We start from the raw sequence: 15,180 nt of genomic DNA, 5'->3' as shown, positions 1-15,180 counted from the left end.
ATCTAGTAGCCGAGCTCAGCAAGCTGGGTCTTGGTCTTGCTGTCAACCTTAGCGTTCTGCTCAGCCTTGATAAGGTTGCGGCGAGCAGCCTTCTTGCGCTCGTAGTAGGCGCTGCTCTTAACCTTGCGGCGCTCCTCGAGGCGCTCGACAACATCGGAGTACTTCCAGCCAACTTCCTTGGAAAGACGACCGACTGTGCAGTACTTGCGGCCCGGGCTAGATGGGTAGTTAGATACGAGACTTCGATATATTGCTATACAAGCAGGAGTGGTAATGGTCCATACCGGAGACGCAGGATGCGCAGAGCCTGGGGAACGACAACACGCTTCTTGCGGTCGTAGGGAGGGGGGACACCCTCGAAGACCTTCAAGCGCTCAAGGGCGGCGGCACCGCGGGCAGTCTTGTGGGGGATCATGCCACGGACGGCCTTGTAGAAAATGCGGGAAGGAGCGCGGAAGTGGAAGGGACCACCACGGGTGGGGTTGAAACGGGTCATCTTGCGAAGGTAGGCGTGGTACTTCACTATATAGCCAGCCGAGTCAGCGTCTTGTCACAGGTGCCTTGTATCCATTCCCATAGTCTGCGATAGTGTCCGTCGAAAAAGTCGCCCGAGTCGTAGGTTTCATGTCGAAGTCCATTGTGTCCACCACAAAATTTCCGCCCAGGCACAATCGCAAAGAGAGAAGGATCGAGAGAAGATGGAGGGTGAAACGTACACTTCGCGCGGAAGAACTCGCCCGAGATGTTGAGGGCCTCAGTTCGCACAACGACGATCTTCTGGCCGTTCAGCAGCTGCTTGGCGACAGTGCTGGCCAGGCGACCAAGAAGGTGCCCCTTGCCGTCGATGACGACCTAAACATGAGAACACAGGTCAGCTTTTGCCATCTTAGATCCGTCTGAAGCGGGCGGGTTGGATTTGGAAGAATTGAAGATTGAAGGATGCGAAGATTTGATGACGAGGTTGACGGGAGTTACAGTTTGTGAGGAATCGAGTACGCACCACTGGTTCGATAGAGGACATCCTGCTGTGAAAGGAAATATCCCTGGGTTGGTTGGTTGTCGGCGGTTGAGTCGTTGGAGGTTCAAAGCAACGCACACAACGATGTCGGATGGCAGGCGAAGGGGCTAAGCGAGTCTGCTTCAGCGACTACTTTGTGTGGACTAGGCCGGGAGGGCGGGAGCCCTAACGCAACCCAATCACAGACAAGCGTTGTTCCGGAGCGGGCCCCCAGTCATCCAGTATGTGCTTACATAATGAGGCGATCTCTCCAATTGTGTGCGGCCTTGATTTAGGTGGATTGGCTGTTGTAGGGCATTTCTTTAGGGCTGTCAAGTGACTGACCCATTGATGGCGGTCTAGCAGTGTCTATGGTAGGATACAATGCAGGGCTTATTATTAGTCTCAAGGGGCATAATCGAATCGAACATTCCTTAGTATCTCTTCGCCAATCGTTTCTCCGATTGGTACCCCTCATTTGTCTCACAGTAGCTTAGACACCTTCTAGGCTTGTATATGTAAGACGATAAATCTCAGGTCGGACTTAGCACACCTCAACCTTGAAATCTCTCCACAAATCCAACATGGGGCGTTAGTGATCCCCAACCCTTGGAAAGATTGGGTCCCGATGACTAAGATCTACCGTTCTCCCCATCAATCCATCGATTGATAACTAGTTTTTGTTTAGTTAAGACAATCTAACCTAGCTAACTACATCTAATATCCCTAGACAAGACGTGTGTCCGGAATGACCAACGCCCTATGAGTTCCATCGCCGTCCATTCGCCCGCGCATCAAGCGCCCGTTGCTGAGCGCTCCAGCCTCGCTTGCATCACTGTTTGATTTCAATCTAATTGATTATTCCACCATCATGAACGACTTAGATTCAGCCCAAGTCACCCTACCCCAGATTGTGCGTCGCAAAACACGTTTTGTCTGTGTCTCCGACACGCATGGCTACACACCCTCAGGAGCAGGGTTCAAGCTCCCAGCAGGCGATGTACTGATACATGCGGGCGATTTGACGAATAAGGGTGGCTTGTCTGAATTGCGCCGGACAATGGATTGGATCTCTGAGACCGATTTCGAGGTCAAGATCGTTGTGGCTGGTTAGTTCATATCTCGTCGCTCCTTAATCTTGAAGCCCGCATGAAAATGGATGCCCAAGGGCGTATGGCCTGATTCGGTTACTCTTCCGTTGGGCATTTTCATGCCACGATAAAGGTCGCGCGGTCTAGCCTGGACTATCAAGACACGCTTATCATGAATATCGACCGAACGGTTCCTTGACCCTGTTTAACAGTTTTTTAGGCAACCACGACATCACACTAGATCCGGCGTTTTACTCGGAACATGGATCCGCGTTCCATGGCACCCAGCTCGTAGACGTGACGAAGTGCATGGAGATATTTGCAGGTGCTTCCCCATCGGTCGTGGTGCTTCAACATGAAGCCACAGTAGTTCATCTTAGTAGCCCAACCGGCCCCCAGACCTCGTTCAAGGTTTTTGGGTCTCCATATTCGCAATTCGAGGGCAACTGGGCATTTGGATATCCCAGTGATAAGATCAAGGATGCAGAGTCACTATGGAGTCAAATTCCAGAAGATGCAGATATTATCGTGACGCATACGCCACCACAATCGCACTGCGACCGCAAGCCTACCGGTATAAATGTCGGATGCGAGGTGCTTCGCCGGACCTTGAGCCGCATCAGGCCGCCGTTAGCTGTTTGTGGTCATGTACATGAAGGACGAGGCTACGAGCGTGTTCGCTGGCCAGCCACGCTTCCAACAGCAGGGTTCGAGAACACCCAGGTCAATGATGCCGGTAATATCACACAGGGTCCCTTGCCTCCGCCGGGTAGCAAGAAACAGAGCCTAGTTGACCTCACTGGCAGGCGAGGGCCTCGCCTTGATAACGATGGCTTTTCATGCAGGAGCCTAGCAGCCTCAACCATGCTAGAGCATGATCAGGGCGATAGCAGTGACTCGCCCAGGATATCGTACTTGGGTGGATGCAACTTCGTGGATGGCGCAAAAGGCCTTGATATCAGCTTATCCAGCCTCAGAAGGGAGACTTGCATCGTGAACGCCGCCATAACTGCAACCAGCTGGCCGCATCGGGGTGGCAAGCGGTTCAATCCACCTATCGTTGTGGATCTAGAGCTGCCTGTCAGACAGGGCGAGCACGCATCACGCTGCTAATGATTTACATTGCATCTGACTTCCACCACTTGACTCCGAGGCTGCCTCGTGTTCTGCGCATCGGTAGCTTCGGCCGCTGCAGCTAGTCAATGCTACTTGATTTTCTGGAGGAGGGGGCTTTCCCCCTCCAACCAGTCATCTGGGCTCGAGTATGAAAGGCGCATGCCCGTGCATACGGTGGCTTGCGATCACTTCAGTACCTCCAACGCCATGCAGCTGCCCGAAGAGCTCTCGCGACAGCGGCGCTGTGACTGGATGCTTTGATTTACGACTGCCTAGAGATCCGTCGGCTACCGAGGTACACTGACCTTTGAGGCGCAGCTTCCAGGCGCCTACATGTGTTCCAAGCAACCTGTACAGATGAGTGGGGCTGGATGAGCATCCCGATGAACTGGCTGATAGATCCGACTGCCACAAGAGCTTTGATGATCCTTCGTGCTGAATTTCATATGCAAAGCGCTCTGGTGCGATGGTACGCCATGAGCACCCTCTGCCATGGCAAAACGCAAGACTGGCGAATAGACCTAGGTGATTGTAGTCTCAGGATTTGCAACTCCGTATAATATACCATGCTCTGCTTTAGATTACGGTTGTTTCTTGGCCAATCGCTCGAGTGATTCCCGTTGGTTTAGAAACGCAACCCCGCATCGTAAATCCCCACCTGACATATGGCGAGCCACAATCCTGGGTCTTTGACGAAAATGCCGCACGCTATTACATCGCGGCAAGCGCAGGTAAAAAAAATAAATAGAATGTTGCAGAAGTTTGGTCATCTGCAACGGGGTTCGACGGAGGAAACTCAAATCGAGGTTCCAGAATCTCTATCACATCCCGGCGCTTCGAGGTGCACCATGAGTGGAGGCGCGATCAAAAAGCACAAACGTCGGCAAACCAATCCTCAGGCCCCCCCGCCATCTCTATTGACGCACCGATCACATACCAACGGGAGGCCGATCATCGGAAGATCTTCTTCAGCATCCAGAAGGAAGGGCAGAATTACTCTCTGCGCATAGCGACCACATGATATCCTCTAGCACCGTTTGTCGACCTTCCTTTGTGTTTACCCGTGTACCTAGCCTCCCCCCGCCCTTTCTCTACACCCCAGCCTTAGAAACTAGTTCCTTTCCTACAAACGGCAAAGCGCGGCATGCTGAAGAGGGTGTGGAGAGGTCGTTAGCTCGGCTGAAACAAAGAGCTGAGCCGACGGACGATGCCGTTCCAACCCATCTCATCTAGATATTTGGATCTGGTTGCCCATGTGTCAGGTGTGAAACAGCCAGGCCTGGCCCTGCATCCTGCAGTAGTCTCTTACTGGGCGCTTGTTATGCCGTGCTAGGCGTCCTTGTACTCTTGTACTCCATAGATGGGCATTTGGTGATCACCGCAGAGAGCATTAGACTAATCACTGGCTATCCCCATCTGCAACCCTCGATAGACTCGGGTTCTTTCCAAATCCCGGACCGTCGGGCCAGCTCGTAGGTCCAATCGTGAATCCACCGACAGTCACGGCCCAGGCCGGGTCTTGGTCGCGGGAGGTGGAAGGTTGAAACCTACTGGTGCCTCTTGTGCGACTGCTCCACTCAGCTTGACTGGCACCGGAGGATTATGAAGGGCGCGGCCAGGGTGCGGCCGTCTAGATTGAAACCCAAATGGAGTTCTGCAGCCTCTATCACACCCAGTCAAATGATGGGGAACTGGTGATGCTGCGAGATGACTTTTAACCTTAGCTTGGCTGGCGTATGGACCGCCCGCAATGGGCTCTACTGCTCTTACCAGGTGCTGATGACTTCCCGCTGGATGAGAAAAGAGGATAGGCCGCGCGGACCTTTGAGCCTGGGTGCAGGTGACCGCGCGAATGGATCTAGTCTCAGGTGGGCCGGAGGGTGAAAGGGCAGGCTATAGCAAGGCACACGTTTGGTTGGGTGGGAACACCATCTCGAAGCCCCAGATGACTATCGATTATCGTGTACGCAGCGCCTGCAGGGGCAAGACAACAAATCAGTAGTGGAGGGGCCGACTTTAGGGTCAGCGTGTTTCTACGCGACGGGGTAACCAGTTTCGACTCTCCGATCATCGTACAAACTAGTGCAGTGGATACTGGATATGGAGACCAGTTGGCATGGGCGTATTCCCGTAGTAGGCACCATATGAATCCCCGCGCGTTTTTCCGAGTTGTACGATGGCCTTAGACATGCAGTAACAAAGCTCCATACATCAGCGGGTAGGATCCATGGGTCTTGAAAGGGGGATTTCCACGCGGGAGTCAGGCACCACAGGAACGTCACATGGCGCACAAAGAACACTGCATGGAACGGTGTACAGTGGACAACAAACTGCCCACATCGATCTGACCTGATTGGGAGGAGCCGGGAGGGAGGGGTACAAGAGGTGGGGGAGCAACAGCACTAATCCGGTACCTCCAGCGGAGTAACTCGACGATACGATATACGGCCGTGCCCCAATGCCATGTAATGGATGTTCCTATAAACAACCATGGGGCCGTGGCACTTTGGCTTTCTGGGGGCTAAGCCCCTAAGCGAGCTGGGTCCCCTTACCGGAGAGATACAAAGGGGAGCTCAAAAAGAGAAAGCAGGGCGACCGGGGGCGAAACCTCTACATTGACCACGTATGGGAGGAGACTAGGATGATGATTGATCGCCCCACTGACCCACATGGGACAGAAAATGGCCTCAAAATGCCAGGGCGAGCAGCCGGCTGCGATTGGCCAACGGGAGACACCAACCAACCAACCGGATGAGACGCACAGGCCAGATAAAACTGGGAAGCGTTGGCAGTGTGGCCAGTGAGGAGGGTTTGCGAGTCACCTTGGGCCAGGGGACTAGAGGGGGGGCACGAATAATTGGGGGATGTTGAGTTGTGTCGAATGAGTGATGTGCTTTGCACGAAGACGGCATGGGAACGGACGATCGTCGAGAATCCAGGTCATAGTTAAGACGATCAGAATTATAAAGTTGGGGAATGACATGAGCAGCGATGACGATTCGCATTCCTAGTGATTCCAGGGCTCCTGCATGAGTTATTATTAAGGATCGCAAATTCTTCCGTACTCGACTTTGCGCTGCCTCATTACTCAGACGGAGCAACTCGCCCGCCTCCCCAATTATTCCCCATTCGTCTTAGACACTCGATTCCAGAGCGACGCCACCCCGAGCATCAGAGGTGTGGCGGAGTAGGAATGCGGATTTGAGTCCTTCCAGCAACATCCATCACAAAGACAAAGTACATTTCGCCCCTGAAGCGTTCGGTTCTCCCGGCCATGCTTCTGACGCCCTGGAGCCGGCACTGAATCTCCCGATCTCGCAATTTAACTCCTGTCTTCCCACTTTTCCTGTCCTTGCCCCTGGTCCATGCGGGAAGACCCAGAAATCTTCTTGACTGTCCTGGACCATTCTGGACAGGTGTGGATATTCTTGCCCGATCGTGAAGTCTAAGGGCTCCAGAATCTCTCCACCGCCTCTTTGCCCCCCCCCTCCCCTCTTCTACACGTTCAATCCCCCCACCCAATTCAGTCTCGCTCCAATTCTCCAATTCACCCGGGGTGATAGTTGTCCCTACCTCTTTTACCCCTGACATTACTTCCCGTCATGTCCTCTCCAGATATAGACCCATATGCCACCTTGGGAGTCCCCAAGGAGGCTTCCATTACAGAGATTCGAGCCGCCCATCGCAAACGGGTGCTCAAGTGCCACCCAGACAAGATTCAAGATGAGTCACAACGAATGATTGCCCAAGACGAATTCCAGCGGGTGCAACAAGCCTACGAACTCCTCTCAGACGAAACTCGACGGGATCGCTACGACAAAAAAGTTCGACTGGCTGAGCTCAAACGAGATGTCGCCGAGCAAAGGAGACGAACAGGCGAGTCAGCATACGCAGTACCGCGAAGTGGTTCATCGCGTGAGTTTCGCGAAGGCCATGTGGTGGAAGAACGGGCGCCAATGGAATCCTTCCTCGACGAGGAGTTCCGATTCACAGACGAACCCCGACCAATGCACCGCAAGACCAACGATTACGAGAGACGACCGAAGACTAAGACAGAAGAGAAGAAGAAGACTCGCGCTCCACCGACCAGTGAGCGAGCAGCGAAGGAGCAGGTCCGGGAGAGCACCAAAGCCTCACATTCGGAGCGACAACGACAACGCGATCGGGAACGACAGAGACAGACCTCCGAGAAGTACTACGATTACAGTCGCTACATATCCGACGAAAGCGAGTCTGAATCAGAGGTTTCCGAGTACGAATATGTTCGCATGAAGAAACAGCCGTCTCGCCGTACTCGCGAGTCGCGCTCTCGCCCAGCAGAGTCTTCTCGTCGCCGAGAGCATGTCTATGAAGATGCTCAGTACAGAACCGAATACAAGCCCGAATACAAGCCGGAGTATAAAAGTGCTACTCGAGCTGCAGAAGATTACATCGAACGTACGAAGTACGGCGGTGTGCCAGATGACCCCATCCGCTCTTCGCGGTCTCCACAACGACGCCGTGGTTATGATTCGGTCGAACCAGAGATTTCGGCTTCGCGGCGCGCGGGGCGGTCCTCCCCGCACGACCCGGGACCGCTCGTCTTCTCGCAACAACAGCTCTTCGTACGAGAACCTGGATTCGCCTTCGCGGAACTACGAGAGCAAGCCTCCCAAGATGCCTTCGGTTGCTACCCAACCCATCAATAAGGCATCACTGCGTCCCTCGCTACTTTCTACCCGATCGGCCAATGCCGCTGGCACTGCTTTCACAAGGCCTAAGGCATCAGGTCGTGATAATGACGTTCTCGCCAAGATGGCGGCGGAACCCATCCCACGATCGTCAAAGAAGTACGAATCGGCCCACTCAAGTCCCTGCACCACTCCCGAAATCCCCCAAGCCTCTCCCAAGGTTACAACCCGTTACACTATCGAACCTACCATAATCGAACCCTCCAAATCGAAATACCGCACCGCATCTCCCTCCCGCCGCGAGCGTGAGCGTGATCGTGAGCCCCGCACAGCGCCTCCAAAACGTGCCAGTACTTATGACTACAAATCTGAAAGTTCTCCTCGCATTGAGGTCCGTCAGGTCCGTCCTACCAGACCCCATGGAGATGTTGAATACTCTCCCCGTGTCAGGCGGGAGGATGTCAAGTTCGCCCAGGAGATTCGGCCTACGGACGCAACGACCTCAAGTCGCTCCTACTATGGTGAGCAACCACACCGTCAAGCCCCGAGACGGATGGCAACCTATGCTTAGGGCAGTTTCAATCGACGACAGCTTTTTTATTTTTATCACATGACAACATTCCGTTATGTCTGTCCGCTGGTCCGTCTGGAGTTTTTTCTCCTTTTAACCTTTTCCACGTCGCATTTAACATTCCTGTTTAATTTTTTCCCCCTCCCCGAACCACTACTTTCTGGTTCTTTACCATGGGATCTCCCGGCTTTCAACCATCGTGCTGGGCATGAGTTTCCATTCAGGGATCTCGGGATCCCTTCGAGCATTGGGACGGCTCTAATCGGTGTTCTTGTCGTTTTCAATCATCATCCTGCACATCTAAGTGGCGCAATTTTCTTTTCGGTTTTGTTTTCATGTTTCACATTTAACCGCCTTTGGGCTACGAAATATCTAGATACCTGAGGAACCTCCGGGTTCACACTTACGAATTAACGTCATCTGCTATGAGAAATATGACATTGGGCGATTGCCCCGGTTAGAAGCTTGTCTTCGTGCCATGATAAGAGAGAAAGATAAAACGCAAAAACATACCTTGTCTTGATTTAGTGTACGATGCACCCTGTACGAACGTGTTATCTAGGTCTTGTATTTAGTCCGACAGATCAGAATTTATGAGTTTCGGCTACAGTTCTATGCAATATCAGTTTCATCTCAACGAGCGTAGGAAAAAGCCTCCTGGTAACTCTCAAAAAGCTTCGGTATAGACTACAGCGACAAATGAATCACTGAAGCGAGTCAGGAACTAGTATCGCACTTTCGTTTATCCTTCCCTTCCACACAAGGACCTAGGTACCGCAAACTGAACCTGAATTTCCAGAGACCACCACTCAACTAGTAGTCGAGCGCACAATAACCGCAGTGTACCCACCGGTGTTTCCAAACGAATTGGAGTTATTCCAGTAACACTGGTAAACGCCCGTAGTATTAGTCTCCTTCATCCGAAACGAGCTGGCCAGGGTCCTATCAGTCTGCAACCACGCGAGGAAACTCCCATAAAAAAAATAAAGTTCTCCGTCGTCGCATTTGCAGGAGTTTCCCGTCCATTCCCGGTGAAGCCGACGGGGGTGGCCTCGCCATCCGTGGTGAGGATGTAGAGTAGCGTGTTGCTGTCGAGTATCAGGTCATCGGCTGTAGCCGTGGTGATCAGTTGTCGGTAATTACGACTGGGTGGCGTGTTAAATCAGGTGTGCTGTTCGAGCGCATGTCCGGGAGTTTGCGGGCACTACTGTGTGATGGTCACTAGTAGGTCTACTTACAGCTGACCTCTGTAGTGAGGGATCCGTGGGTCCATTTGGAGGAGTCGCCGGCATCTGCGAGGCCTACATGGTTTGATGAGTTTTAGTCCTCCGGATCACCAGTCGGTGGGGAGACAGACCGTCGGAGTAAAAAACGGCGATGGGGTGCTTCTCGATGCCGTATGCAACTAGACCAAAGGAGCCGGTTGGGTTACGCTTGAGTGCTAAAGAAGGCATACCCAGTATCCCCGTGGCTAGAGCCAGGACAGAAGGAGCGAGAGTAATGAACTTCATCGTATAGATTTGAGAGAGGAAGCAGGCTCTTTGCTGGCAGTGGAAACGAAGCTCCTTTATTCTCATGTTTCATGGTTTAAGCCGCTCATCAAGAACTCCGGGTTCCATTTGCCCGTTTCCTCGCAACTGGGAGACTTATTGGAGGAAAAATCTAATTTGTCAAGGCTTAGACGCCGCTTTCAGGGTATCATCCTCTAGTGAAAGGCTTGAGGAATTGGGCATTATGCTCACGTCTTGAATAGACCGTTCAGCGCGCAGGCTGATGCGTCTCGCAGGTAACATAAGCAGGGGTGATTTCAACCCGTGCCGAGTTCTGGAACCTTTCTCCTGGGGACTAGCACTTTTAGTAACAATCTGGTAATCACACTCTGGGCTGTGCTGGGCATTCTGGGTGTTTAAATAATCATTAGCCACTGTCCCAAGGTTTTCTGGTCCTCCAGTGGAAGATCGACCTCGTCCCATGCCCTCAAAGCACTGGAAGAGCGAAGACGGATCCTTCAGATCTAGCGGAGTTGGATCTAATGGAGCTGACATCGTCCGCTTGAGAGGACGACTCTGGACATGTCGAATTGTCTTTTACTTGGTAAATTCTAGAAGTGCAGGCTTTGTAATGAAGGCTTCGATTTCCTCTTTCGGCGTATGGCTAGAGTGGCTTTTCTTTCATGCAAAGGGTGGACCTCCATTTCTCCGTACATCATCGGCTTGCTTCTCCCCTCGTCACTTTACCCCTTTCGAGCTTGTCTATTTCAGAAGTTGAAAATACCATTTGCAGCAAACGACGCGTACTATTTACAAGCCTCAAATAATGTACACACAAAATGTCGCCAAGGAACAAAGTAGGGATATGACGCACACCACGTTATTGCAATCCACCTGCTTCAACCAGGTCCTCCAGAGAGTAATCGACTGGCCACGGGGTATCTACTGATAGTAACTCAAACCAAGACATACAATACACACATCTGCACACCCCTATGTTAATCAAACCGGATCGCTTCATAGAGGTCATATTAAACTTACCATTGACAGGCCTAGGATCATGGAGAACCAGAAGAAGACGTTCTAAGAGAGTGGTCAGCGTATTGGAATCTCAGGGCCATTACGGTAAACTCACATTGAGAGTAGTTCGTCCCTTGAAGAAGCGAGACTTTTGCACAGCCACAATTGGTAACTGTAGCATCATCGCCACGAAACCGTATCCACGGAGCTTCTTGGTGATACAGCTCATCACGACCTCGTGGAAGATGGCACTGACCACGAAGGTGATGAACATCGCCACGGGCTGTGAGAAGTTAGAGCGAGAGGGAAAGTAGACATGGCGGAAGAGGAAATGGTGGACCGGGACGTTCCACTCTCGAGAAAATTCGAGCCTGGTTACAGAGTAAGCATGCAGATCCCGCGATTCAGCGCTGATGTCAAGATATTGGCTTACCAATCACATGAATTCCACCAGTCAGCGTAGAAATGGCGATCAGCAAACCTAGTCAGCTCAGCAAACGCCCCGAGGACATACTCAAAGATAACAAGGAACACAAGCAAGAATGTCACCATGAAGGGAAACAGGAGCATGCTGATGGTCTCCGCCAAAACAAGAGCCTTGTCGGCAAGGTTAGTGAGAGATTGCAGCTGGCTATTGGCCTCACTCAACACCGGGACAATGAACTCCTCGCTTGTCAGGGTGAGCAAGAAGATACAGCCGAAAACACCTAGCGACTTCCACAAGATCTCCATCCAACGGCGATCAGGGCGACGTGGGTACTCGAGCTCATAGCAGAGAGTTGGACAGAAGAGGAAATCAACATAGTTGCTGATATTCAAGTTCTGGGGATACGAGATGTTGCCAAGCGGAGAAGTGAGCTCAGTCGCCAAATCTTCCCGCAGGCGAAGCAAGGATTGAGCCGAGCTCTTGTCATCGTCGTGCGTTCGCTTCACAGGAGGCCGGTGGCGGTTTGGCTCTGGGTAATGCACAGCGCCAGGGGGGATAGGAACTACATCGCTCGAATCACCCGCCTTGTCCAGATCTGCCAGCCGACGCTCAGTCACGCTGAGGTGGCCGTTGTAGAAGGCATAAGAATGCAATTTCATAAGGATAGTCAGAAGATGCAGGGTGAAGAAGACTTGGGCCGTCCAGGTCCATAGGCGTGCGAACGGCCAGCTGTACCATTATTAGTCCTTACAGCTTCGGAAGAGGTCAAGCAGCATGTTTTACGTACTTGATCCAAACGCCCAGCCAGACTGCTTCAGCAACGCTTTGCACGATAATTCCTCCACGCGCCCAGCGCAGCCACCGGGGTCCGTTGCGGAAGACTTTTTGCATGGGGAGAACAAGAGCGGAGGTCGCCACCATAGCGAAGTCACTTAGCCCCAGCTCTACAACATTGGCGCTCAAGAGACTCCACACCCGCACCCTCAACGGATACCCCGTATCTTTGATGTTGCGCAGCGCAGTGGTGACCACCATGATGAACAGGGAGATCCAGAAGAGAATAAAAAATCCACGAAAGTTATGGTAGTCACTATCAGGGTCGAAGTGGGAGACGCGGGGCATATAGTTAATGGTGTAGAACAGGCGATTCCGAGCCCGAACTTGCTTGCGAGCTGTCGAGATCGAACGCGCCGAGGGGGGAGCATCATCGGGCAAAGGGGTAGAGCGACCGCTGGACCAAAAGAGAACATGTAAGCCATTGAATTGCAATCGTCCAAGGGAGAGGTGTTAACTAGCTACCTGGCGTCTATGCCGAGCTTGTCGACAGGAGTAATGAGCGGTACGTCCCTGTCGGAGTTGACATGAACAGCACGCGCCCGCACGGAAGAGTCATCCTGGGAGACGGCGCTGGACATTGTGGAGATTGGATCTGTGAAACTCTTCGAAAAGAATTTCACATTGAAGCGCAACGGGCAAAGGGGGAGGAGAGAGATCTTTTGTTTTTTTCCCAGAGGATCCAGGGTTCAACAGACCCACTACGTCACTGTCAGCCTTACAACATTGACCTCAGAAACGCTTCAAGTCATCCGACCGTGAGTCTCACATCAGATTCTTGGAAAATCAGTTGAACTGAATTGAGAGGTCCGGACTTCAGGTCGTTATATCGCAAAGCTCGATTTCAGTGCCTGAAAGCATACGTACGTTATGTTCTCCGAGTCCGCCGCGATAAACTGTGGTGCCTGGAAAGCAACAGGGCTTGAAGATCCCTGGATCCACCAGTTACAGGATGGATCCACCGGCATCGTTGCTTTCCAGCCGTGCCCAACCACCCAGGAATCCGATGAACTGATCTTCACTGCTTGCATGGTGGCTGTGCTTCCCCATAATTGTGGCTGTCCGTGTCCTTGGTTGTACACATCAAGGGCGGGGTACTAATGGGCAATATCCTCGAGCATTGCTGTCGTAGGGCGGAACTCGACGGATAGCCACGTGGACTACTAGTAGAGCCTGAATGATACCACTATTACTGCTACTAGCAGGCTATTCTTAGTGCTTAAAGATCCACGTGTACATCCTAGTACATGACCAGGAAGTGACGAATGGGCCAATGATTTCATTGAACCAAGTCCTCGAGGCAATTTCAATAGCAACTCAAACGCGCTTCGTTGCCTCCAAAAAGCATATATTCATTCGAGCCCAATCAAAACAATGAATGCTTGTAGCAACTCATGGTAGTCTTATACTGATCTCACCTCGAAGTTGCTGCCGAATTGCTGGGCTTCCAAGGTCGAGCCTAGTGTCCGACGCCTAAGAGAATAACGGACCTCCGTGCTTCCACATTAACATCTTTCCTTTTACAACATACTCTCTCCAGCACAAATCTTCAATCAAAATCCTTCCATCTACGATCTTGCGTCTAGGTACCACCGTCACTCAATTCTGCCCCCCGGAGTATTGAGAGATGCCCTTCAAACCATGGGAAGTAGGGAGTTGGGATGGAGGATCGCTTGAGGTGAGTAAGGCTCTTGTTTTAGTCCTTTTTCTTCTTCCTCTCCCGCTCTCTCTTCCTGGTCTGGTTCTGGTTCTTCTTCCGTCCCCTCATTAGTTCTAGTATCTTGAATACAGGTGTCGTTGCCGTTCCGCTCCGTCAGCGATTGGGTCCCATTGGCCCTAGGTATGATTTGACATTGATATCCTAAAAAGCACTTTCCATCAAGAGTTCCTCAGCAAACATGTCGTAAGCATCATTACTCCCAGTTCCCTGTCGCTCCCCTGTGAGAGACCGACCGTTATAAGACTGTTCTTGTTAGCCTAACTCGCGAAGGTCGACACAAGGAAGCTACGAAGGAATTTTTAGAGATCATACAAACTTGTCGTAGTCATGTAGTCATCACATTTGCTGATACCTACAAAACAGATGCGTCCGCCTGAAGGTATTACCTAGGCCTGCTTTCATTGAAGCCATCTTCGGAGCCTCTCTAGTCCACAAGACAGAAGGCTATTCGAGCAACAGTAAGGTGGAGAACATACCATCTACTTCTAAGGGCAATGCCTGACAATACTCTGCAAAGAGAGGAACCAGCCGTGGACTGTTTACTATATTATTGTTGCTATTTTAGCTATTGATGATCGTTACTCATAGCTATAGCAGCCATATGTAATCCCGGGATACCTTCTTACAAGGACTCGGTTGCGAAGGTTGTCTAATCTCTTTTACGGGTTATCTGCTATGGGGCATGCCATTACGAGACTTCCGCGAGAACTCGAAGACCAATAGGCCAAATTAACAAGGCTCATTCTTTACCTTGATACGTACCATAAGCCAATGAATGCAAGGAGTATCAATGCTTGTTCAGTTCCATTGTATTATAAGTATCTTATCCTCTACCACGATGCTGAAAATTGTCTCTAACTTTGTCAGCTTGTGAAACACCACCGGGTTCATTCGGGCACGGTGGTCTCAATAGCTCAGCTATTAGCATGGATTAATAGGCCCTCGAAGCAGATAACGCCAAGAAAATTGTACGAAATTTCAATCATTTGGCTAATCCCACCTTAGGGGCTTTTTGTACCCGCCTGATTTCCACAGACAAAACCACATGTAAAACATCACCGATGTGTGAACGTATCATGAAAATTGTATTCAGAATGCTAGTGTAGTGTATACAAACAGTAGGCAAATCTTGCAATGTTCATAAAAAGGTACTAGTTGGCACAAGGATTTATGCCTCAGGCCGAAACAAGATAATCGATGATATAAGCATACGCTAGTCCCAATGCAGGCTAGCGCCATCAAAT

The 15,180-nt window shown here is 51.5% G+C and overlaps 6 protein-coding genes across 6 annotated transcripts; 2 read left to right on the top strand and 4 right to left on the bottom strand.

The window, feature by feature from the left end:
* Positions 1–2: 2 nt before the first annotated feature.
* N7468_001490 (60S ribosomal protein uL13) lies at positions 3–1,021 on the bottom strand (the record flags this gene model as incomplete). The annotated part of the gene is made up of 4 exons (XM_058470787.1): positions 3–216; positions 285–522; positions 717–852; positions 1,001–1,021. 4 exons carry the CDS (start codon positions 1,019–1,021, stop codon positions 3–5), a joined length of 609 nt encoding a protein of 202 aa, XP_058333928.1.
* Positions 1,022–1,868: 847 nt separating this feature from the next.
* Positions 1,869–3,201, top strand: N7468_001489 (metallophosphatase domain-containing protein; the record flags this gene model as incomplete). The annotated part of the gene is made up of 2 exons (XM_058470786.1): positions 1,869–2,106; positions 2,309–3,201. 2 exons carry the CDS (start codon positions 1,869–1,871, stop codon positions 3,199–3,201), a joined length of 1,131 nt encoding a protein of 376 aa, XP_058333927.1.
* A 3,605-nt stretch (positions 3,202–6,806) lies between these two features.
* Positions 6,807–8,445, top strand: N7468_001488 (J domain-containing protein; the record flags this gene model as incomplete). Its single annotated transcript, XM_058470785.1, has 2 exons — positions 6,807–7,756; positions 7,803–8,445. 2 exons carry the CDS (start codon positions 6,807–6,809, stop codon positions 8,443–8,445), a joined length of 1,593 nt encoding a protein of 530 aa, XP_058333926.1.
* Positions 8,446–9,361: 916 nt separating this feature from the next.
* On the bottom strand, positions 9,362–9,956 carry N7468_001487 (uncharacterized protein; the record flags this gene model as incomplete). The annotated part of the gene is made up of 3 exons (XM_058470784.1): positions 9,362–9,555; positions 9,684–9,746; positions 9,803–9,956. The coding sequence occupies 3 exons, from the start codon at positions 9,954–9,956 to the stop codon at positions 9,362–9,364; spliced, it is 411 nt and encodes a 136-aa protein (XP_058333925.1).
* Positions 9,957–10,115: 159 nt separating this feature from the next.
* Positions 10,116–10,490, bottom strand: N7468_001486 (uncharacterized protein; the record flags this gene model as incomplete). Its single annotated transcript, XM_058470783.1, has 1 exon — positions 10,116–10,490. One exon carries the CDS (start codon positions 10,488–10,490, stop codon positions 10,116–10,118), a length of 375 nt encoding a protein of 124 aa, XP_058333924.1.
* Positions 10,491–10,877: 387 nt separating this feature from the next.
* On the bottom strand, positions 10,878–12,797 carry N7468_001485 (putative sterol o-acyltransferase (APE2); the record flags this gene model as incomplete). Its single annotated transcript, XM_058470782.1, has 6 exons — positions 10,878–10,928; positions 10,977–11,018; positions 11,071–11,326; positions 11,389–12,111; positions 12,170–12,613; positions 12,682–12,797. 6 exons carry the CDS (start codon positions 12,795–12,797, stop codon positions 10,878–10,880), a joined length of 1,632 nt encoding a protein of 543 aa, XP_058333923.1.
* Between the last annotated feature and the right edge of the window lie 2,383 nt (positions 12,798–15,180).

The sequence above is a fragment of the Penicillium chermesinum genome (assembly GCF_028974085.1).
Source record: "Penicillium chermesinum strain IBT 19713 chromosome Unknown utg000002l:1.0-5270490.0:1.0-5274688.0, whole genome shotgun sequence".
NCBI classification, from domain to species: Eukaryota; Fungi; Ascomycota; class Eurotiomycetes; order Eurotiales; family Aspergillaceae; genus Penicillium; species Penicillium chermesinum.
Note: the sequence above shows the minus strand (reverse complement) of the source record. Positions and strands in the feature narration are given on the sequence as shown.